The sequence below is a fragment of the Dendrobates tinctorius genome, unplaced genomic scaffold (assembly GCF_039654945.1).
Source record: "Dendrobates tinctorius isolate UK_male_01 unplaced genomic scaffold, ASM3965494v1 ptg000250l, whole genome shotgun sequence".
NCBI lineage: Eukaryota > Metazoa > Chordata > Amphibia > Anura > Dendrobatidae > Dendrobates > Dendrobates tinctorius.
The window spans coordinates 42,674,443-42,699,932 of record NW_027361917.1 but is presented as its reverse complement, the minus strand read 5'-3'; the positions used below and the strand labels follow the sequence as shown (position 1 = coordinate 42,699,932).

Sequence of the window (25,490 nt, the reverse complement as noted above, 5' to 3'; positions counted from 1 at the left end):
CCCCAGGAGTACGGTCGCCACAGTGGCATTACCTTCTTCCTAGGGAGTGTGATGTCATGCTTGGGAGCAACGAAGGATCTCTCTAGCAGGTTAACTGATTGGGCGGCGTTATTCCCACGAGTCATGACCCTCCAAACAGCGTTCATGAAGGCAAAGTGTTTGTTTTGCGTGGGCAGTATGGTTGCAAAGCTGAACCTTAAAGGAATGTCCAGAAGGGCACCACCAGGAGTGGAGCCTACGGTTAAATTCGACTCCACCTGGGAAACCTCAACCATGCCAGCTACAGAACAGATGCACACATTGCAAGCTTAATTCCGTTAACGAACGAGACTCCGTCATGCCCCGCGGTCCGAGTCCGGCTTACTAGAGGGACACGTGAGGCTCTGGCACATGAGATTGGCCAATAACTGGTGTGTCATGCCCTTACATGTCCGTGGCTGCATGTGCGCTACACTGAAAAGGCCAGCGTTTGTCGCTTACGGGTGCAGATAACCCGCTGAACAACGTTAGTGATGGGGATCACTGATTACAATTATTACCCGCGAACGATGATTTCCCAGTAAGTGCAGGTCAACCGCAGTTCCGGAATTAGGCCTAACCGTCATTCCTGAAAAAATTAAAAACTTACGTGTGCAAACCACAGGTGCTGTAGCTTGCTTAACAGCTCGCCAGCCGTTCTCACGCCCAGTATGGATTACACGTGATTGCACAAAGGTGAGAAAGGGTACCGTATCCCCAGATAACATGTATGGATAGCGTACACATTCAAAATATATGTCTATACATCAGGAGGCAGGCTCAGACGGTGTTAGGCCCAGTATGGATTGCACGTGATTGCACAAAGGTTAGAAAGGGTACCGTATCCCCAGATAACATGTATGGATAGCGTACACATTCAAAATATATGTCTCAGGAGACAGGCTCAGACGGTGTTACGCCCAGTATGGATTGCACGTGATTGCACAAAGGTTAGAAAGGGTACCGTATCCCCAGATAACATGTATGGATAGCGTACACATTCAAAATCTATGTCTATACATCAGGAGGCAGGCTCAGACGGTGTTAGGCCCAGTATGGATTGCACGTGATTGCACAAAGGTTAGAAAGGGTACCGTATCCCCAGATAACATGTATGGATAGCGTACACATTCAAAATATATGTCTCAGGAGGCAGGCTCAGACGGTGTCAGGCCCAGTATGGATTGCACGTGATTGCACAAAGGTTTGAAAGGGTACCGTTTCCCCGGATAACATGTATGGATAGCGTACACATTCAAAATATATGTCTCAGGAGGCAGGCTCAGACGGTGTCAGGCACAGTATGGATTTGACGGCCCAGATTACACAGCGGAGGAGCAGGGAGAGGTAAAGATTGCAAATGCTGGGGCCCTGCCCAAGCAAGGGGGGCCCACTCGTGGGCGTCGGTACTGGCACTGGGCCCCTCATAGTACAGCGGTGTGTCTGACGGCGGGTGTGCACCACCACCGTCAGAGACACTTGATTGCACTATGAGGGACCCTGTGCCAGTGCCCGCGCCCAAGAGTCGGCCTACCCACCTGTCCAGGGCAACGGCACTCGCACGGTGTCATGCGCTAGGTGGTGACCCCGGCCATGGGGGGGGAGGCAGCACAGTTAGGGAGTTTTAGAAAGTGGCATATGTTGATGTTGGACATTCAGCTGATGCAAAAGGCGAAATAGGTGAAGTCCCAGGAAGAGGTGGACCAAAGCAAGCCATTTTTCTGTCACCCTATGTGTCATCAGGGGAAGGTGGGACAAAATCCTTGGAAAGCCATGCATGGTTCATTTTAATGAAGGTTAGATCATCCACATTTTGGGTTGACAGACGGGTCCTTTTTTCTGTCAGGATTGATCCAGCTGCACTGAAGACTCTTTCCGATAGCACACTTGCAGCTGGGCAAGCGAGCTCCTGTAAGGCATATTGGGCCAATTCAGGCCAGGTGTCCAGTTTAGCGGCCCAATAGTCAAAGGGGAATGACATGTGTGGGAGAACATCGATATGGGAGGAAAAGTAGTTTGTTACCATAGTTGACAACTGCTGTCTCCTGTCACTTTCCATCGATGCAGTATTACCAGTTGTGTGAGCGGTATTTGAAAAATCAGTCCACAACATTGTCATGAAACCCCTGTCTCCAACGCCACTTCTGCTGTGTGCACCACGAACACCTCTGCCAAGCTGCCCCCGGCCCGTACGGCTCGTGTGAGAACCATCACCGCTGCTGTGTGCTGGGAATGCCTCAAGCAACCGATTTACCAGAGTTGCTTGTTTATTAGCCAATATTAGGTCAAGGTTCTCCTGTGGCATGATGTTTTGTAATTTGCCTTTATAGCGTGGATCCAGGATGCTGGCCAACCAGTAGTCGTCATCGTTCATCATTTTGGCAATGCGGGGGTCCCTTTTTAGGATCTGCAAGGCATAATCTGACATGTGGGCCAATGTTCCCGGTGTCAATGATGCACTGCGAGTGCTAGGTGGAGGAGCACTTTCTGGCAAATCCACATCCCTCCAGTCACGCACAAACCCTGTACCAGACCTTGCCACGCCAACATTTTCACTTGCCCCACAAGATGCATCCTCCTCCCCTAAGTAATCATCCCCATCATCATCCTCCTCTTCTTCCTCCACCTCGTCCAGGAGAGGTCCCTGAGCAGACAATGGCTGAATGTCATCAAGGATTCCCTCCTCCTCTTCCTCCTCATCAACATTGGCTGCAGACGCCTGCTCCTTAAGGTGCGTCAAAGTTTGCATGAGCAGACGCATAAGTGGGATGCTCATGCTTAGGATGGCGTCGTCTGCGCTTACCAGCCGTGTGCATTCCTCAAAACACTGAAGGACTTTACAGAGGTCTTTCAGCTTCGACCACTGCACACCTGTCAACTCCATGTCTGCTCTCAAAGTGCCTGGCCGTGTATCCTCCCACAAATGCATTATGGCCTGCCTCTGCTCGCACAGCCGCTCCACCATGTGCAGGGTGGAGTTCCACCTTGTTGCAATGTCCATAATGAGGCGGTGGTTGGGAAGGTGGAGCAATCGCTGCAGCTTCTGCATACGAACGGAGTGTACAGGCGACCGGCGGATGTGCGCGCACAGTCTTCGCACCTTCTGGAGCAGGGCTGTTAACTCCGGATAATTTTTGAGGAAGCACTGCACCACCAGGTTCAAGGTGTGAGCCAAGCAAGGTATGTGGCTGAGTTTTGAAAGGGCTATGGCTGCCACAAAATTACGGCCGTTATCACTAACTACCTTGCCTGCCTCAAGATGTACACTGCCCAGCCATGACTCAGTTTGTCGCTTCAAGTACTCGGCCAGCACCTCGGCGGTGTGTCTGTCGCCCAAACACATCATCTGCAACACAGCCTGCTGACGCTTTCCACTAGCTGCTCGATAGGGGGACACATCATGTGCAACAGTGGCAGCTGCAGATGGAGTGCTCGTACGACTGCGCTCTGTGGACGAGCTTTCGCTTCTGGAGGAGGAGGAGGGTCGAATGCCTACAGCCAACTGTTTCCTACACCGTGGGTTAGGCAGCACTGTCCCACCACCGCTGTCCCCTGTGGACCCTGCATCCACCACATTAACCCAGTGCGCAGTGATGGACACGTAACGGCCCTGGCCATGCCGACTGGACCATGCATCAGTTGTGAGGTGCACCTTTCCGCTCACTGACTGCTTGAGTGCATGGACAATGCGGTCTTTCACATGATGGTGGAGGGCTGGGATGGCTTTGCGAGAGAAGAAGTGGCGACTGGGTAGGTCATAGCGTGGTACTGCATAGGCCATGAGTTCGCGGAAAGCTGCGCTTTCCACCAACCGAAAGGGCATCATCTCAAACGAGATTAGTTTGGCAATGTGGGCATTCAAACCCAGTGTACGCGGATGAGAGACTGAGTACTTTCTTGACCTACTCATAGTGTCTGGGAGGGTGAGCTGGACTTGAGAGCTGCATATGGTGGAAGTAGCGGTGGACAGGGCGGACTGAGAGAGGGTTGATGATGGTGATGGAGTTGGTGTTCTTTCTGATGGCCTAGAATCAGTCTTTCGTTGATATAACAGTGGGATTCCCTGACTGCTGTGGCCTTGCAACGACACCTCAACATTTGCTGCTGTGCTAACCGGTGGGCTTACAGTGGGGGAAACAATGTAGCATTGCTGACTACCTTCGTTGTGATCAGTTGCACATGTGGCACTTGAGGTTTGGTGTTGTGTCCACGCTTGCAAGTGCATGCTGGTTAAATGTCTAAGCATGCAACTGGTATTCAAATTTTTCAGATTTTTCCCTCGGCTAAAGGTCTTTGCGCACTTCTTACAGATAACCTTGGCCTGATCATGAGGATTTTGTTCAAAAAAGTGCCACACTGCACTCTTCCTACTTTGGCAGACATTTTGCGGCCTAGCACGCTGTGATCTTTTGACCCTCTGGACAAGCTGTCCAGCAACTCTTTTGATGTTTGGAACCTGTCTTTGGAGTGCTACGGGCCTGCCAGATAACAGCTGTTGCGATGTCGATGTCTGCTGTGGATGCTCCTCATCTGAGCTATTGGAAGCAGCACCCTCTTCCCCCAATTGATGCCAATCTGGGTCAACAACTGGGTCATCCATCACCTCCTCTTCTATGTCATGTGCACCTTCCTCTGTGTCACCGTGTATGGTGGTATAGTGTACGGGAAGGGGCACCTGAGTCTCATCAGGGTCAGAATCTGGCTCTGTACACTGCGAGGACAATGTAGTGCTCTGAGTGAATGTACCAGCAGAATCATCCATCAGCGGCTGTGCATCAGTGCACTCCATGTCAGATTCATCTTGGCCTGGGTAATTCACCATTTGACTTGATAATCCAGGCATGTTATGTGAAAACAACTCCATGGAGTAATCAGTAGTATGGCCTGCGTCATCCTTCAATCTTGGTTGGGGTGAAGGACACAAGGAAAGGTGTGGTTCATGAACATGAGCCTCCAATGACGACTCAGTGCTTTTACTTTTTACAACTGAAGAAGAGGAGGCGATAGAGCTGGAGGCTGAGTCAGCAATGTAAGACAAAACTTTTTCCTGATGCTCTGGCTTTAAAAGCGGTTTGCCAACTCCTAGAAAACTAAGCGTTCGAGGCCTTATGTAGCCAGACGATGACGCAGGCTCAACACCTCCTGCATTCGGTCCTATTTTGCTCTTGCCACTACCATCAGATCCAGCACCAACACCATCATTACCAGCTGCCAACCCCCGCCCAATTCCACGGCCTCTTCCACCAGCCTTCCTCATTTTTGGTAGAAATGTAGACAAAATCCAACAAACTATATAGTAATGTAAAACAAGGTACAAGGTGTCTATAGGACAGGGGAGATTTTGAATTTCTGCAGACACTTGTGGACACTATACACTTTTGGATTGTGTGAGGCCCAATGAATATCTGAGCGCTATGTGACAGGCTCGATGGCACAGCTGTGACCAAAGTGACGAGAGGATAAGGGAGATTTTGAATCTCTGCACACACTTTTGGACACTGGACACTTGTGGATTGTGTGAGGCCCAATGAATATCTGAGCGCTATGTGACAGGCTCGATGGCACAGCTGTGACCAAAGTGACGAGAGGATAAGGGAGATTTTGAATCTCTGCACACACTTTTGGACACTGGACACTTGTGGATTGTGTGAGGCCCAATGAATATCTGACCGCTATGTGACAGGCTCGATGGCACAGCTGTGACCAAAGTGACGAGAGGATAAGGGAGATTTTGAATCTCTGCACACACTTTTGGACACAGGACACTTGTGGATTATGTGAGGCCCAATGAATATCAGAGCGCTATGAGACAGGCTCGATGGCACAGCTGTGACCAAAGTGACGAGAGGATAAGGGAGATTTTGAATCTCTGCGCACACTTTTGGACACTGGACACTTGTGGATTGTGTGAGGCCCAATGAATATCTGAGCGCTATGTGACAGGCTCGATGGCACAGCTGTGACCAAAGTGACGAGAGGATAAGGGAGATTTTGAATCTCTGCACACACTTTTGGACACTGGACACTTGTGGATTGTGTGAGGCCCAATGAATATCTGAGCGCTATGTGACAGGCTCGATGGCACAGCTGTGACCAAAGTGACGAGAGGATAAGGGAGATTTTGAATCTCTGCACACACTTTTGGACACTGGACACTTGTGGATTGTGTGAGGCCCAATGAATATCTGAGCGCTATGTGACAGGCTCGATGGCACAGCTGTGACCAAAGTGACGAGAGGATAAGGGAGATTTTGAATCTCTGCACACACTTTTGGACACTGGACACTTGTGGATTGTGTGAGGCCCAATGAATATCTGAGCGCTATGTGACAGGCTCGATGGCACAGCTGTGACCAAAGTGACGAGAGGATAAGGGAGATTTTAATCTCTGCGCACACTTTTGGACACTGGACACTTGTGGATTGTGTGAGGCCCAATGAATATCTGAGCGCTATGTGACAGGCTCGATGGCACAGCTGTGACCAAAGTGACGAGAGGATAAGGGAGATTTTGAATCTCTGCACACACTTTTAGACACTGGACACTTGTGGATTGTGTGAGGCCCAATGAATATCTGAGCGCTATGTGACAGGCTCGATGGCACAGCTGTGACCAAAGTGACGAGAGGATAAGGGAGATTTTGAATCTCTGCGCACACTTTTGGACACTGGACACTTGTGGATTGTGTGAGGCCCAATGAATATCTGAGCGCTATGTGACAGGCTCGATGGCACAGCTGTGACCAAAGTGACGAGAGGATAAGGGAGATTTTGAATCTCTGCACACACTTTTGGACACTGGACACTTGTGGATTGTGTGAGGCCCAATGAATATCTGAGCGCTATGTGACAGGCTCGATGGCACAGCTGTGACCAAAGTGACGAGAGGATATGGGAGATTTTGAATCTCTGCACACACTTTTGGACACTGGACACTTGTGGATTGTGTGAGGCCCAATGAATATCTGAGCGCTATGTGACAGGCTCGATGGCACAGCTGTGACCAAAGTGACGAGAGGATAAGGGAGATTTTGAATCTCTGCACACACTTTTGGACACTGGACACTTGTGGATTGTGTGAGGCCCAATGAATATCTGAGCGCTATGTGACAGGCTCGATGGCACAGCTGTGACCAAAGTGACGAGAGGATAAGGGAGATTTTGAATCTCTGCACACACTTTTGGACACTGGACACTTGTGGATTGTGTGAGGCCCAATGAATATCTGAGCACTATGTAACAGGCTCGATGGCACAGCTGTGACCAAAGTGACGAGAGGATAAGGGAGATTTTGAATCTCTGCACACACTTTTGAACACTGTACACTTGTGGATTGTGTGAGGCCCAATGAATATCTGAGCGCTATGTGACAGGCTCGATGGCACAGCTGTGACCAAAGTGACTACAGGATAAGGGAGATTGGATTGCTTTTAAAAAAGCAGTTTGCGGAGCAGTGGGTAAACAGCAATGCCAGCCTGTCAGGAAGCCTTAAAAGGCAGCCCAACAACCAACACCACTGATACACCACTATATAGCCTCCCCTTGCACTGCACACACAGTGACTGGTGTGTTGTGCAGGCCAAATTGCTAGCAGCAGAAGCAGTTTTTTTTTCTTCTCAGCAGGACAAAAAAAAAAAATTGGGATTGCTTTTAATAAAGCAGTTTGCGGAGCAGTGGGTAAACAGCAATGCCAGCCTGTCAGGAAGCCTTAAAAGGCAGCCCAACAACCAACACCACTGATACACCACAATATAGCCTCCCCTTGCACTGCACACACAGTGACTTGTGTGTTGTGCAGGCCAAATCGCTAGCAGCAGAAGCAGTTTTTTTGTCTTCTTCCCTGCCTAACGCTCTCCCTACAGAATCAGCATCAACCTCTCCCTATACTGAGATCGGCAGAAGTAAGATGGCGGTCGGCGTGCACGCCCTTTTATACCCCCTGTGACGCCCACCAAAGCAAGCCAATCACTTGCATGCCCTTCTGAAAGATGGTGGTGACCCCTGCCTATGTCATCACGTTGCCCACAGTGTCCGTGGATCCTGATTGGCTGTAAAAGAGCGCAAAACAAACTTTTGAAACGTGACTTTGGCGCGTAAGTCGCCGACCTCGTGGCCGACCTCATCCTAGGGTCGGGTTTCGTTTCATGAAACCCGACTTTGACAAAAGTCGGCGACTTTTGAAATTTTTCGACCTGTTTCGCTCAACTCTAGTAATAGCCCTTGATCGGAAGAGAGTCCTGTTCTAGGGTGGCGAACCTCGCTGGATTTTATGACATTAGAGCAAGCGGCACAACTGAGACAGGGAAATGTACCTGTCATTCTGGTGTCTAGAAATTGTTGTGTGGATGTTCGACTAATGCTGCCAAAATCTGCTCTAATGAGGCTATCTTTGATGCTATGGGGTCTCCTGTTGCACATTAGGGTGAGTTCTTTGAAAGCCTCTATGGAGGGGTAGAGGTAGTAGCCAATGTTTGTGGATGATTCTGTGGATTCTTGGCATGAAAAGGTGATAAGTGGGCACAAAGGGTGCCCTTTCTTTCTTGGTGCTGGATGTGCGTGGAGATGGCACAGACAAGGTCCTGTTTGTCTCTTGTTCGAGTAGGCATGGGGGGTAATGTCTGTCTCTGAACTTGTTGGAAATTTCTTGCAGTCTGGTGGTTATTGAAGTTTTATCGGATACTATTCTCGAGACTCTTTGGAATTGGGATCTTGGGAGGCTGTATTTTGTGGACCTGGGGTGGCAGCTAGCAAAATGCAGTTGATTATTATAGACTGTTGGCTTGGAGTATAGATTTTTTATTACCAGCGTGTCTAGAAACGGAATTTTGTGAGAGTCAGGGGTTAGGGTGAAAGTAAGTTCAGGTCTAACTGTATTGAGTGTATTGACAGACATGTTGAGAGTCTCAAGAGAGGAGACAGAATTGAATCCATAGAGGCCACAATGGGACGTCTCGGTGGATTGATGAGTGACTAATGAATCTTGGGTAAAATGTAAAAAACTGGGGTAACGGGATGTAGATTAGTCAAATAGGAAATGGTTTTCTGGTCAATGATTTTTTTATGTAAAAAAGTGGAGAGTGTTTGTTGGATCTCGTTCCTGATGGAGGAAGTAGGATCCCTGGGGATGACTCTAAAGGTGCTGATGTCAGAAAGTTGTTGACTGACTTCTTGCAGATAATTTGTACGGTCCATTATAACGATGGCTCCCTCTTTGTCCGCTGGCTTAATAATAATGTTCTTATTGTGCTTATTGTGTTTAAATGAGTCTATAGCTTGTTTTTTGACTCTAGGTTTTGGTGGGTGGGGAAGAGCCCTTGTCTATGCTTCTCATTACATAGCTGGATCTTCCTACTAATGAGATCGAAGAAGGTTTCAATAGCATGATGTGTGTGGGGTGTGCTGAAGTTACTCGGGTTGCACAGACCTGAGGTGGTGATGGAGAGGTCCGCAATAGGAAGACCCTCAGATGAGGGTGTCCTGTTAGCGGTCGTCTCGTCTCTTGTAAGCCAAAATGCGTTTTAAGTCTTACATTGTGATAAAATCGATGTAGATCCTTCTCAAGCTGGAAAAAGTCCCAGTTTGGAGTAGGGCAACAAGATAGTCCTTTTTGGAGAACTGTAGTCTCTGCAGGTGAATATTGGGAAATATTGACTACCAGGTTCGAGTCAGAGCAAGTCACCATTCTGTCTCTTCTGTCTATGGTTTGATCTACTCTATGGTTTCGTCCTCTTTGGGGTCTGGATAAAATATTCCTGCTTTGTTGACCAGTTGAGGAATCGCTTCCAGAGCTGAAGGACCTTTGTGTTCTAGAACTGGGATACTGTATCATAGGCGAAGGTGTCCAATGTCAGGGGTTACCTGGTGCCACAGCTCAGAAGGCTGGATAATGTAGAAGAAGATGGCGTACACATAGCTAGCTGGAGAAATAGGTGCCAGTGGAAGGGAGTGGCAAACTCCTGGATCATATAGTAGATAAACTGTTTCACCGCACAGGAAGGTTCTACACTTTCAGGACGGATCCTTATTCTATTTAACCTCATAGATGTTTGATAACTGACACACATGGACAGTGCGCTGTTTGCTGGTACCAGGGTTGATGAATCGGCCTTGTGTTAAACAACCTTTCCTTATTGGGAATCTGTATTGGAAATATTGCAAATATTATATATTTCTGTACATAACCTTGATGTTTGTCCACTGACATACTGTTTTTGTCCCCCTTCCCCTAGAGAGACTTTGTGATCAAGGCTCGAGTGAGTCGAAATGTTAGAGTCCCTTCTTTGAATATACTTGCACTTGTGTTGAAAATCATTAGAAGCCATATAAAGTGTATGGCAGGCCTTTGTATCAGAAGTGTGACAGATTCATTTGTGCTTACAATTACAAGGCATGGAATAATTTTATAGGAGCTAAGAAGATTTTAGCTGGTTCTCTCTGGGATTGCAAGTAAGAGCTGTTCTGCGTTAATAACCTTTCAACAGTAAAGCTTGACTGCCCTGCTGTAGCAGACATAAAGCCACTTAGCTAATGAATACAGAAAAAACTACTTAGACATTCAGGCAGAGGATTTTATAACTTGACAAAATACTCAGATTCTTATTCTGATGGAAGTCCAAAGCCCAGGTCATGATGGTTGCAAGTAAATCATGAAAATGCAGGATTGCAGTAGAGCATCAATGCACATAATATGTCTCGTCAGAGTATTAAAGGATGCACCACAATAATGCTGTGGAGTGAACATTGTCTTATTTGGAGCAGTAAACTCTCCCATCAAACAGTAGCAGGTTATATCTAAATACAACGTAAACTCATATCCAGAGTGTCTTCTCCTGCTGGGATGGTAGCCAACCAGACATGTGTCTTGGCAGAAGCCTTTGGCTGGGTGTCATTAGATCATTGTGATAATCAGTGGGTTTTCAAAAGGTTGGACCCTCAATGATCAAAATATGATAGCCTACCCTAAATGTAGACAAAGGTCTTCCACACGTTGAAGGAATATTCCAAGTCACACACAACTGCACAAGCCATCATAGAAAAAAAATTCTGAACCGGTAATATAAATTAAAAGAAAGCTAAATGAGTGCTTTTCTGTACATATACTGTATATGCTTCTGTTGTGTCCCGATACAGTTGGTACACACTGTATGCTTTCTGCCACTTCTCAGCACTTTAGACTACATTTCTCAAAGTTTCTCAGCCAACTGCACATACACCTAGTACACTTAGCACAAGTGCTATGAAGACCTCTCTTGTACTTGTACTGACCAGGCATTGAGAAAGGCTGAGGGTGCATTTATACATGTCATTAATCCTTGACTGAATGTTCATTAAACACTTGTTCACGATTATCCGGATATGTATACATGGTGGTCATCCAACAAATAAGTAAAATTCTCTTTTGTAGGATGACTAGATTGTTTCGGCTGATATAAAAAAACATTATCTTCTTACACAAAATAATGCACTGCTGATAACATGATGGTATATGGGGACCAAATGAGTGCCTTAATGATCATTCTTTTTCCATCATTCTTCATTGGCTTATGAAAACAGGCTAGTATACGAGAGCTTAATGGCTTGTATATTGTCAATTGGTGCTTGTTAACGGGCCAAAATCAGGCCATCGCAATGCATCATAGCAGCACCATGCATGCTCAATTGTACCAGTCCCTTACACTAGATGGAATGGCGCCATCCCATCTACTTAGAAGCTATACATGCTAATATTGATGGATGGAAGAAGGAAGATGGAAACAAAAAACCTCATTAGTGGAATTATGGGTTTTCAGGCCAAGAAAATACTTTTTCAAAAAAGCAAGTATGTGGAAAACGTGCTTCAGTTTAGTGATCAATGATCACACTTTATTAGTCTTGGAAAACTCCTTTAAACTTAACCAAAACCACCAATTTCAACAGGACTGACAAAGTATCTTGTATGTATGGGGGCCTTCTGACTTTCTCCAGCAGATGACGGCAGAAAAAAAGAAGTCAGGAAGGTTATAGAGTAACTGATGCTTTAATCTTAATTTAAAAAAAAAAATCAATAGTATAAATGAAAATAAGCAACTTTGTAATACATCTTATCAGAAAAAATCTGCTTCTCTCTCCTCCTGGACTGATCTTTCATTCTCAATTCATGACAAATATCTGTAAAATTAATTTTTAGTGAAGAGAGATTTCCCCAATACTGAGATAGGAGATGAGAGTGTTTTTAAAACTGCATGGAGGGGAGGGAGAAAGAGAAACTAGAGGCAAGCACTGACAATTTACTACAAATTCTCCTGAAACCAAGACACTTACAGTTCTACATGGAACTTTATGAGCACCAACTGTCTTCTCCTATCTCAGTAATGGGAACATCTTTTTTCACTGAAGACAGATTTTACCTGTGCCTTGAGAATTTTGAGAAAAAATCATCTACTCAGGAGGAAAAATAAACAGATTTCACTTAAAAGATATATTGCAAAGTTTATTGTTCATGATAGTAAAATTAATTACCCTCTAAATATCAACACTGGAAATATGCCTCCTCTTACTCCTCTCTCTACTGAGACAATATGAATGCTCGGCCGAACTGACTGGGTATGTGTTTTAAAGTTTTGGGAGGAATAGCTGTCAGCTGAACAAACCTTTGTTCTAGAGAAGACTTTGAGGTTGTAAAATAATAAACTCTAATGTACATGTTAATATTAATAATAAAGAATTATGTATTAAACAAAAATGTATATCATCGATGAGCATTGCTGCTGGATCTGAGTGATCTGAGCCTGATCAGGTCTTTAGGGTATGTTTCCACGTTCAGGATTACATCAGGATTTGCTCCTAATTGGATTCTGCGTACAGTCGCAGCGTCCAATCCGCAGCGTCCAGATGTTACAGCATAGTGGAAGGGATTTTATGAAATCCCGTCTCCACTATGCATGTACGGCCGCATCCAACGGCCCTGCGTATCCGGACATGCGGCGCGTCTTTCAAGACTGCAGCATGTCTATTTATCGTGTGGATATGCTCAGTCTCCGCAAGATAAACAACCCAGTCTATGAATACGGTGCGGTGATTCCGGAAGTGTTCAATGAACACATCCGGAATCACCCCGCGTACAACAGGGAGCGGCGCAGGGGTGGAGCGAGGTTTCCGCTGTGTCCAAAGTGCTGCCAGAATGGAGCGTGGAGACGTAGCCTAAATATTCTATATTTCAAGAATCATTCCAGTACACCTGGCTTTCTGAACGCACTTTCAGCCAGAGTCATTTAAGAATTTTGGAGGAAGTGAGAAGTACGAGGGGAAACTGTTTTCATTTACCCTGTAATAAGGGGATTTACACGGGTCTTCAACGACTGTCTCTGCCTCATAGAAACATAAAACTTTCTGTAATTGAGTAAATATCTACTATGTTATAGGTATACAATGGGGGAATTTTCTGTTTTCCACATAAACACTAGGGGAGGAAAAATCATCAAAATGTTTCACCATAAATCTATGTTAAATGCTTTCAAAAGTCGCAGCATTTTTGTGGAGTGCACAAAAATTATTTTGAAGCAGTTCTGCGAAAACAAGCAGAACTGTGGAAAAGCCATGGCAGGACGAATGTAGCTACGCCTGCCTGTCAAATTCAACAAAAGTGCTTGCTTTTTGTACACAAGAAATGTTACTCCAGTCTACGACTAGAGTAACACTTCTGGCAAGGCGCACAGAGACGCATTCCACTGACAAGATATGCCAAATTTATTTAGTGTTGTGTGCCTCATAATGAATTTGGCGCATCTTATTGCACGCTTCTTATTAAGACTGAGGTGCATGAAGCCAGTCAATGAATCGGGGCCTAGGAGTGCTTGTACGGACATAATTTTCTTTTGCTGAGTTCAGCGGTTATTTGCATATAATTTTGTAATGGTGGCAGACAACTAGAGTTTGGCGGCTCCAATGCTAAATCTTGAACAGAACCCCTAACTGTCATGTGTTTTTAATAGAATTGGACCTCTCAAATGGGCCTTAGGGCCTGTGGGCAACTGAAACCCCTGCACCCAGTATAGTTATACCCCTGCTGCCCACAGAAGAGAGTTGTTCGCATATTGAAATGTGCTGCTGTGTTCCAGTATTTCATAGTGATTATACCGTATATTTAAATTCCGGGTCAAAGTTTTTCTCTCTTAACACTGGAAAAAAAGGAGGAAAATCGACTAAGACTGGTGTTTGATATGCCAGATTTAAGTAAAAAAAAATGCTTAACTCATACATAGATTTGACACATTTCAGGCTGTCTGGGAACCAGAAGTTGACATGTTCGCTTAAGAACTGAGCAGTGCTGACCTTGGGCTAAAATTTTTGCTAAGTTGTAGAGTAAATTACCCCACTTACTTTTCTCACCATGTTTAAATGTAAAAAGAAATAACAAATTTGGTTTATGCCAAGATTTGAGTTGTTTCTATGCTGGAAAACTGGTATAGAAAACTATTTACAAAATTCCCCCAAGGTGTCAGACAGGTAAGAATCCTGTCTGCCAGGTCCTTGTATCTCCTAATAGTCTTGATCTGATTGTTGGCAGGCCTGCCGCCTCATTAAAATCAAGTGGTTGCACAGTTTAGAATATTTATGACTAAAGATATTTTAATTAGTAATCTGCACTGTACGATATTAGGAGGCCTCATTTTGCTTTCTTACATTATTTTTCATTATTTTTTGTCCATCTTTATCATCACATCCTTTTTTTCCAGTGATGTCGTCCATTAGGCCTGTTTCACACTTCCGTTTTTGGCCATCAGTCAAAATCCGCAGTTTTTGCAAAAAAACGGATCCGCCATTTTTTTGGGCGGATCCGTTTTTTTCCCCATTGACTTGCATTACCGGCGGATCTTGACGGATGGCCATCCGTTGGATCCGTTTTTTTGCGGATCCGTCAATTTTTTTTCGGCCGCCGAGATGCCTGGACGGACCATGTAACTTTTTTTAAGTGAAGGATCTGCATTGTTATACAGCGCATGCCCGGTGGAATGAAGTCAGGAGGAAATTTAACCCTGAAATCATTTCTGGCTGACAGAGATAAAAAAAAATTCTCTCTCTCTCTCTCTTTCTCCTCCCCGGGCAGCGGTTCCTTTAAAATTCTTCATTCGACGGATCCGTTAAAAAACGATCCGGTGGCATACGTTCACATCAGTTAGGAACGGTTCCGCTTTTCCACCTTTTTGGCGGATTTTAACTGACACAGAAAACTGAAGTGTGAAACAGGCCTTACTATTCCGACAATCTATGCTACCATCATTCAAAACATAAAAGCCAGCTCACCGACTTCCATGGGAGCACGGATCACCATCCTGCAATGGTCGGTTCAATGAAGAAAGGAGAAAAAATATCCAGCTCCACACGAGAATCGATTTCCAAATTTATTCCAGTGAAGATAATATACAGATCAGCTCCAGGGCTGCATCAGCTCACACAGGAGCGACATAGGCGACGCGTTTTGATCGCTACATGCGATCTTTATCAAAGCTTTATCTTCACTGGAATAAATTTGGAAATCGATTCTCGTGTGGAGCTGGATATTTTTTCTCCTTTCTTAATCTATGCTACCAGACATGTAATCTTGAGGGACTATCACAAGAGAACCAAATGACAGTATGCTATCAGACAATGGGACTGTGCAAGAATATAAAAACGAGCTGCCCCAGGCAATGTGTGTGAATACAGGCTTGATTAGCAATTGTGCTTTGGCATATGAATGTCCTTTTAATCACTGAACACCCTGTTACTCTACGGGAGAACAAGAAGGCATTTAATAAGGTTAAATGGCTAACAGAAGAACATACAGGTAATATTACCATGTAAATAGTATAAATGATGACTATGTTGTGGTATGTGGAAGATGCATGTAGGAGAGATCTTAAGAGAGATTTTAAATGCACAGAACTACATTTCCTAAATTAATCGCATTTCATGTGGACTTCTGATGTGTAAGGGCCTTAGACTAATCTTTTTAAAGAACATAACTAGTTCACGGTACGAAGGCATTTACCATTCTATTTAAAGTTGTGGAAGGATTATTCAATAATGACTTTCTTAAGTGAATTATCACTTCAATTAATGCCAGGATCTGTTGGTAATCTCCAGCCAGGTACAATTAGTGTATGAAGGGTAAGATTGAATCACCTATATTACTCATCACAAAGCAGAAGAACAGTGCATACAGGTCTGTGGCATTGCATTGGGGGGTACCAAGTTAAACTGATGGCACCGTTAGTTATTAGGCACATTTTTGGCATAAGATCTATTTACATGGGCAGATTTCTGCCAATCGGTGGTGGTCAATGATATAATAAGGGAATTGGAGCTCATTTAAAGGCCCCATTACATTTGGCAGTGCAACTTCATGAGTAGGACACTGCTCACAATAATTTTTTTAGGTCAGCTATAGAATGCAATCATCTGATTAACAAGTGTTTTTTTGATCATCAGCTGATCGCTTCCAGCTCAGTTTAGTGCTATTGCAGAACCACTGCCACATTATCAAACGCATGGAAAGTTAAAAGAGTTCATGAAAAAGAGTTCAGAAAGGCCAAAAGCATTTTATCTTGGAATATGGTGGACAGTGGTGGCATGAGCCAAAAATAATATGGTGCCCCATACTGCATATACCAGTCATCAAGACAGTATCTGTATGATTTTAAACTTTAATAAATAAAATATACCCTTGGCCTGCAAAGATCTAAGGACAAGTAAGGACAAGTTAGGACATGACTCTGAAGATGGAGGTTAATTCATGTTTAAAATATCCCCAAAAGACATTTCCTCCTGTGGCACTCAACATCTCACCCTCTTCCATCATAATTAAATCAATTCTTCTACTGAAATGTATATTTCTGAACAAACAGAATTTTTGTGCAATAAGATAACAAGGTACATAAAATAGTTGGGATTGTTGAAATAAAAACATTACAATAACCATTGCACAGGGTGGGCCATTTATATGGATACACCTAAATAAAATGGGAATAGTTGGTGATATCAACTTCCTGTTTGTGGCACATTAGTATATGGGAGAGGGGAAACTTTTCAAGATGGGTGGTGACCATGGCGGCCATTTTGAAGTTGGTCATTTTGGATCCAACTTTATTTTTTCCAATGGGAAGAGGGTCATGTGACACATCAAACTTATTGAGAATTTCACAAGAAAACAATGTTGTGCTTGGTTTTAACATAACTTTATTCTTTCATGAGTTATTTACAAGTTTATGACCACTTATAAAATATGTTCAACGTGCTGCCCATTGTGTTGGATTTGTCAATGCAACCCTCTTCTCCCAACTAATACATCTTATTATTCCTCACATTATGTTTGATGACAAGAAAGCTCATGGGAAATATGCCAATGACCAGCAGATAGATCAAATGAGCTTTCCAAATATGCCTATAATTTTGAGATGACATCTTCTGTACCTAGAAGGGAAAATGTTTCATGATCAGAACAAAAATATTTTTCTACTGCAAGAGCAACAAGACTAGGGAGTATTATGATGGTTAATTCTTTGAAAGACATTTCAAAAAGCCTAAATGTCTTTTTTTTTTAAAAAAATATAATATTACACATTATCTTTAGTAGTACCAGAGATGAGATGTTTCTCCAAGGAATTATCCCGATTCCTTCCTAGGTCCTATATTAGACCCATGAAGGAAAATTTTCAACTAATATGTGAACATTGGCAACTGTTTCATGGTGGTTGTTTTGACTTCCTCTTGATCAACATAGTGGAATAACAGGTAGAGCTTGATGGATCTAAAACTGATATTGAATGGTTTGACCAACAGTGTAATGTGTATGGGGTGCTGGACAATTGATTGTTGGGGAAAATTTTTAACTGGCATGTCCAGTTTCAGACTGCCAAGTCATTTTGTCTCTCGGAGATAAGCCGTCTACGGACATGTCTGCGGATGGCTCTTTCAAAGAACACAGGATTGCTTGGCTGAACAATTGCTCCTGTGTGTGTGACACATGGCTGCAGGTCTAACAGTTGGCAGACCATCGTTCGTCCGACAGTCATCTAATGTGTATGGCGGCCTTTAATCTTCTTTCAACATAATAGGTTGAACTTGATGAAGCTAATTTTCTTAGAACCTCATCAATTACAAAATATGTAATTATATTACATTTGAGGGAGAGAGCTTCAGGTTGTTTTAGATTAATGGATAAATGCTCCTCTATAAATTGAACTCTGACCCTTTCCTCAGTCATGTTGGCCATAGATAATCGATAACCGACTGTTCCTTTGACCAAAAAGTATTCCCACCGACTTCCTCATAAACATGCACACTAGGCTGCGTGTGAGCTATGAACATTATTCTTATGTGATTGGGGAGATTTACCCATCCTCTTTGTTATCTGTAAATATGTTTTATATAGAAGGAGCTTGTAGAACTAGCAATTCTCTCCATCTTTGTTTTGTCCCAAAGCTAATTCACTGCGGTACAGGGGTCAGAATTTTTTGGCTTTTATCTTAACTCATGTGACAAAACCTGTCATAGGGTAAAAATTGACTTTTAGGATTGCTACTCCTTATAGGGGGCACTAGAGTCCTAGTCCTCTCCCTCTCTGAAGAGACAATTTCCATATTTCCCAGAGGAGCATTGCAAGGTTTAAAAGTCTCCTCACTCTAGTATCATCCATCTCCGACTTTACGTATAGTTAACCATGTTGTGTAAGACCTCTTGCATATTTCATGTATAGATTTTTCACAGATGGAGCACTTACCCATTATAGTCAATGATGGCGTTCCTATGTATTTTTGGGGACCATGTGTAATGCAAACAATAAAAATCAATACGTCTTTTTTGTGTGTTTTGGGTCAAATTACCCATTAAAATTAAGGACTGTGAAAACATGTATAACACAAGGATTTCATCTATGTGTTATCCAAGTGCTGTCCATATTTTACTGATTAATGAATAGGAGAAAATTGGATCAAAAATGGCTAAAAATAGGATCCAGCACACTGATTAATTACTATGTTTTTTATCACATGTAATAAAAAATAGAGGAAGCCCAAATTATAACATGGAAAGTTTATTATGATACTTAAAGTGTATTTATTCCTATCTGCAGTTGCTTCACACAAATGGAAAAATAGCCATAATCAATGGTGCTGCTGAAGAAGGAGGAGTAGAAGATGGATTACAGGCCTCAGATGTGAATGGACATGGAATAGAAGAAATATTGGCAGTTGTAAAAGAAGGTTGGTATTCTTTTTACTATCTATTATACTTATTAGCATTTATTGTATTTACATTTTTAGTTTCTTGTAATGGCATTTACCCGTAGCCCTGCAAAGATATAAGACATGGAATTCTGTAGAGTAAAACTGTGTTCACATTACATTTATAGCCTTCATTTAACATACCTGCCAGAACGTATATGCTAAACATTTACGTATCATGGGATGCTTCTCTCTGAGGATCCAATTATCCTCCCTTTGCGGAGAGGGTTGTAACCCTGAGATGGACATTACTGGCATCAGTGTGTCTCCTGAGAGAACAAAAGGATCTGAAATTTGAAAAAAGTTGCCTGATCCTTATCTCCTCTGACATCATTAGTGACACATTACATGGGTAGTCGATGATGCCGAAATTGGCCTTTAATCTAATGTGTATTGGGACCTATAGGCAAAGATAGAGACAACCAAGATAGATGCATCCTATAGTAACAGAGACGAATATGTGAACCTTTGCATATCATTATAGATATTAAGTCATCTATCATTGACTTTGTTCAGTTTTTGCTATGTTATTGTCTTATGTTTCGTTTAATCATCTCTCCATTAATTTTTTTAATAAAGGCTAACACTGAATATCCCGTATATATTAAAAAATTACTACAATCTAGCACTGGCTTCCATAAGAACAATCTTTATTATAATCCATTAAAACGGAATATGAGTACTGACAGACAATAACAATCATGGCAGAGTAGAACCTACACATTTCAAACAACTTTACACTTAGTCATGGTAAAAACAGGTTTGTTGGAAACATGTAGGTTCTGCTATGCCACCATTTTTCTCATCTGTCTGTGCTCATATTCGGTCTTAAGGAATTAAAGTAAGGGAAAATGTGCTTTTATGGAACAAAGTGCTGAATTACGGTATTTTTATAAGATATATTGGATTAACCATATGTGTACAGGCAGGCTCATTGCATTTTATGGATCACGGTATACGAGTTTTATAAACTGACATGAAATAGTGAGTGGACCTGCAATATTGAATTTCTCTTAGGGCTCTAGTACCAGCTTCATGCAGTTTGTGTAATAGCTGTAACTCACACGCCTTGTAAGTGCTGTCCTGCTCACCTCGTGTTTTGCTCTGCTCCACCCAGCTGCCTTGTGTTAGGGTACCGTTACACATAACGATGTCCCAGCGATCCCACCAACGATCCAACGTGGATGGGATCGCTGGGACATTGTTAGCTGATCGCTGGTGAGCTGTCACATAGACAGCTCCTCCAGCGATCAGGACCAGCGAGCACGCTGGTTACCAACGTAAACATCGGGTTTCTAAGGGTTGCGGGGCCCTTAGAAACCCGATGTTTACCCTAGATACCAGCGTGCACTGCAGGCAGAGCGGAAGGTGGAGGCAGAGCGGCGCACAGACAGACCGGCATAGCTCTGCTATTTGCTACTCCGGTCTGACAGACTGGAGTAGCAGTTAGCAGAGCTAGTCCGGTCTGTGCGCCGCTCTGCCTCCTCCTCCCGTCCTGCCTGCAGTGCACGCTGGTATCTAGGGTAAACATCGGGTTTCTAAGGGCCCCGCAGACCTTAGAAACCTGATGTTTACATTGGTAACCAGCGTGCAGCGTCGCTCATCGCTGGCTCCCGCTGCCACACGCAGCGATGCGCGCTGGCCAGCGGGAGACCAGCGATGAAAAAATGGCCCAAGACAATCCAGCACGATCGGCGGTATCCCACGGAGGGGCCGATCGCTGCTGGATGTCACACACAGCGATCTCGCTGGAGAGATCGCTGATGTGTCACAAAATCAGCGAACTCGCCAGTGAGATCGCTGTGTGTAACGGGCCCTTTATACTTTCAGCTTTCTTATTTGTAAGTCAAAGGGGGGGGCACAGCCAAACTTTGCAGGAATTTGTATCCAGTCTGTGCTGCCTGTGTGAACAGGTAGCGGGATGCAGTGATGGACAGGAAGCAGAGCAAGGGTTAACAGATTTATTAAAAGAGGTATACTCCATGCAGGGAGATGATGGGTTAAGCAGGGGGGGTAAGGGAGGTGGTATTAGCACAGTATGGGTGCAAGGTGAGGTATAAAGTAAAGCAACTGTCCCATGGAAGGGATAACTTATCAGTCCGCGGACTTCCTGGCTGCAGAGCTGTAGGTTCCAATGGTGGCACCCACGCAAGTGGTGCGTGATGTCTCTGGTGTCGTCCTGAAGAAGTTGGGGGTCTGGTTCCCGATGATGACAGAAAAAACTGATGGCACAGCCTAGTCTGAATAGGTGCATACCAAAAAACAACTTATATATCAAAATAAGGAAATGGTTGCACTCAAGGCATATCAAATATGAAATATATGAAATGTGAATAGCATAATGGCTTTTGGAATTTAGAAAAATATATGAGATACTTAGCACAAAATTTGGCCAAAAGATGTGAACCCATTCACCAACGTCAAGGTGATCTCATTGAACAGGTCCCTATTCTAACTGCCTAATGTGAACTACTGGCTAATAACAAGATAAAGCATATATTTATAGGAGGATAGGAGCCAAAAAGTGATTGGATGTAATTAAAATCACAGCTTGATGAAGGGCGGAGTGCTCAGTCAGAAAGCTAACATACAAATGACAGAAAAAACTGACGGCACATCCTAGTGTGAATAGGTGCATACCAAAAAACAACTTACATATCAAAATAAGGAAATGGTTGCACTCAATTGCATAAAGGCATATCAAATATGAAATATATGAAATGTGAAGCCAGTAGTTCACATGAGGCAGTTAGAATAGGGACCCGTTCAATGAGATCACCTTGACGTTGGTGAATGGGCTCACATCTTTTGGTCAAATTTTGTGCTAAGTATCTCATATGTTTTTTTCTAAATTCCAAAAGCCATTATGCTATTTCATATTTGATATTATACAGTTCTGAGTCACCTGGTTTGTCTTAGGCGGCTCGCGCGCAGCAACCACCGGCCCGGAGTATCTGCAACTTTCGGTCACAGGAGACAAAGGGCGCATGGAAGATTGATGTCCACAGTCAATGTCCCTGGACAAAGGGAAACTACAGCTTGGGCCTGCGATGCTCGAGGGACGGAGCACCAACCATGCCTTGCTGCGTGCTCAGTCTTCCCGTCAAGTCTCTTCTCCCTTTCCCGCACACAGAGCCTTTAATTAAAGACCTGCTGTTGAGTGCAGAGGTTGGTCCGGGTCGGATGCCTTTCCCCGGGCAACAATGGTGACAGCCCCGACAGTTCCGGAGCCGGCGCAAGAGAGATATCCCTGATTCGGTCCATCTTCTTACACCTGCCCCTATCTCGGACCGTCTGACTGCGCTTCCATCTCGCCTGCTTGTACGCTATACCTGAGTCACTGATTCTCCAGTCAGCTGCTTCAGTCCCTGGGACAGCTCTGGAGTAGTACCTGGTGTATACTGGCAGCCCAGCCTATCCTCACCGTGAATACCCAATAGACACTTAGTCATGCCTCTCCAGGGTGAGCCCAGCCTGTGGCACACTGGATCCACACCCACCAGTGTTACAGTTTGTTCTGCTCATATATTTAAGGGCTTACTTACATGGCTTACTACCAAAGCTTAAAGTTTTTCCAGGCCATTGAAAAATCTGGCGTTCCCACCCAATTTACAGTTTATAGTATTTGTTTTCTCTTGTATATCCTTATATAACCTCATATACATATGTTCCTTTACAAGGTATACAGTAATGTATTGATCCCACAAGAATAAGGGATAATGCATACAATCACATGCCAGCAAAACAGGGGCGAAAGCAACCAGAAGAGGGCCTCTGTGCAAGAACAGTATATGAACCCATTGGTGTTTATACCCCTGCTTCATATGGGAAGAAACTTAGTGAAGTCACTGTATATCAGGAATGGTTAAAGTGAAGTTTTGCGCACAAGTTTTAGGCAGGCATGGAAAATTAAATACCAATATTTGATGTAAACATTGTGGTGTAGTAACCACTGAGTCCGCTAGGGGGCACTGTGTGGATGTCCCAGGATGAATGGCAGAATACGGAATGGCCGTTATGTATCCCAAAGTTGGTGCCTTTGGGATGGAGACTTATGTGTTGTTCAGCAATGATATTGCTGAGGTGTTGCTTCAATGTATAAGGGATAAGTCTCCAGGTAACTAGAGAGATGGGCGGACCTGGTTACCTACAAACCCACCCAGGGGTGTGTTTAAGAGTGTCGTAATAAAGTATATGTGTGGCTGTGTGTAATAGGACCTTTAGTGAGGTCATAGCCATGTGATCACCTGTGGGTGTGGTTATGGACCATATAAGGTACCTGAGGTCCGGTCACATGAGAGAGCGCGCATGGATTTGATTGGGCCATGTGGAAGGTCCCGGTAGGCCTAAGTGGAGGAAGGTGTGCTACCTTCCTGAAGACCACGTGCTGAGGCTACTGACCTGGTGAGGCCTATGTATATTGGCTGTATGTGAGGAGGGATAAGCCTCCTGTGTTTGCTGAGGCTCCAGGACTGAGCCTGAAACAATGGACACTTATACTTACTTTCGCCTGAGCTAAAGGCTATTCCTTATGTTATGTGCTAGTTTATGGGTTATGGAGCAATAAACCCTATGAACTTTTAACAGAACGTGCCTCATGATTGTCTCCCGTTGCTCCTGAGCGAGTTGAATCCCTACAACATGCTTTGTCTTAAAAACAGCATCAAACCATTTTCACACAATTTTTGAATGAACTAAGAAAGGTGTTTGTTCCAAACATCTTGGAAAGCTAACAACAGATCTTATGTGGATGTAGGTTTATGCAATTCTTTCTGTCTTTTCATGTAATCCCAGACAAGACTTGATTATGTTGAAATTAGGACTCTATGGAAGCCATATCATCAGTTTCAGGGCTCATTGTTCTTCTTTTCACTGAAGATAGTTTTTAATGACATTCAAAATATGCTTGGGGTCATTGTCCTGATGTAGAATAATTTTGGAGCCAATCAGATACGTCCCTGTAGGTATTGCATGATGTAAAGGTATCTGCGTGTATTTCTCAGCATTAAGGACACCAACAAATGAGACACATCGAAGACTGTAGATACAGTGTCCTAAGAAAACTTAGTGCAGCACATGAAATAAACATCATGCTTTCTTTACTTATTAATTGGAAGGTGCTCAACAGTGCCATCAGCTCAGAATTGGCAGCAACCAAAGGGACTCACATACATCAAATCTAGTGTTTGGAGAAATGTGTCCACAAGTAGTCTTCTTGGATGAATTGCAGTCAAAAGCCATACCTTCGACATGGAAACAAGATCAAGTGTCTCAACTATGCGTTAAAACATAGGAAATAGTGCAAAAAATGGCTGCAGGTGTTCTGGACTGAAGAGTCAAAATTTTAAATATTTGGCTAACTCAAAAGTACTTTGTCACTGAAGGGCTGAAGAACGGTAAAATAATAAGTGTCTGCAAGCAACAGTGAAGCATGATAAAGCTTCCTCGTAACTTTGGGGCTACATTTTAGCAAATGAAGTTGGAAATTTGGTCAGGATTAATGGTATTCTCATTGGTGTGAAATGCAGGCAGATACTTATCAAACATGCAATACTATCAAAGAGGGTTCTGATTGAGTAAAAGTATATTCCGCATCAGGACATTGACCCCAAACTTACAGCTAACATAATTAAGAAATATCTTAAGAATAAAGAACAAAGAATCCTGGAAGTGATGATATGGCCCCCATAGAGCCCCGATCTCAACATTAACCTGTTTGATATTACATGGTGATAGGAGGATTTATCAAGTCTACATCCATAGAAGATGATCTGTTAGTTCTCCAAGATGTTTGAAGCTACCTGCCTGTCAAGTTCCTTCATACACTGTGTGCAAGTGTACCTACAAGAGTTGATGCTTTGATGCCATTTTCAATGCAAAGGATGGGCACACCAAATATTGATTTGATTTAGATTTATTTTTTGTTCATTCACTTTGCAGTTTAATTGATAAAAGTAAACTATCGCACTACTATTTTTGAAAACATTGTTACTCTGCAGCATGTTTCCACACCTGCCTTCAACTTTTATGCAGTACTGAAAAGAGATAGGAAAATAGTCAGAATGAAGTCACATTGCAGAAGTAATAAGCACGTCAAAGGAAAATGCTATGTTATTGTGCCCAGTGATAGTATAGAACAGGGATAGAAAACAGTGGTGTCACCATTAATATCTAGAAATTAAATAGTTTCAATAAAAGGTATCACAACAGAGCGATAACAAACCCAACGTCA

At 43.6% G+C, this 25,490-nt stretch overlaps 1 protein-coding gene across 1 annotated transcript in view; it reads left to right on the top strand.

Moving 5' to 3' along the window:
* The window catches only part of AKAP12 (A-kinase anchoring protein 12), a 250,664-nt gene that overhangs the window by 182,946 nt on the left and 42,228 nt on the right, over positions 1–25,490 (top strand). The window contains exon 2 of the mRNA XM_073557650.1: positions 19,108–19,237. Coding sequence (XP_073413751.1) covers positions 19,108–19,237 — 130 coding nt within the window. The remainder of the gene's footprint in view (positions 1–19,107; positions 19,238–25,490) is intronic.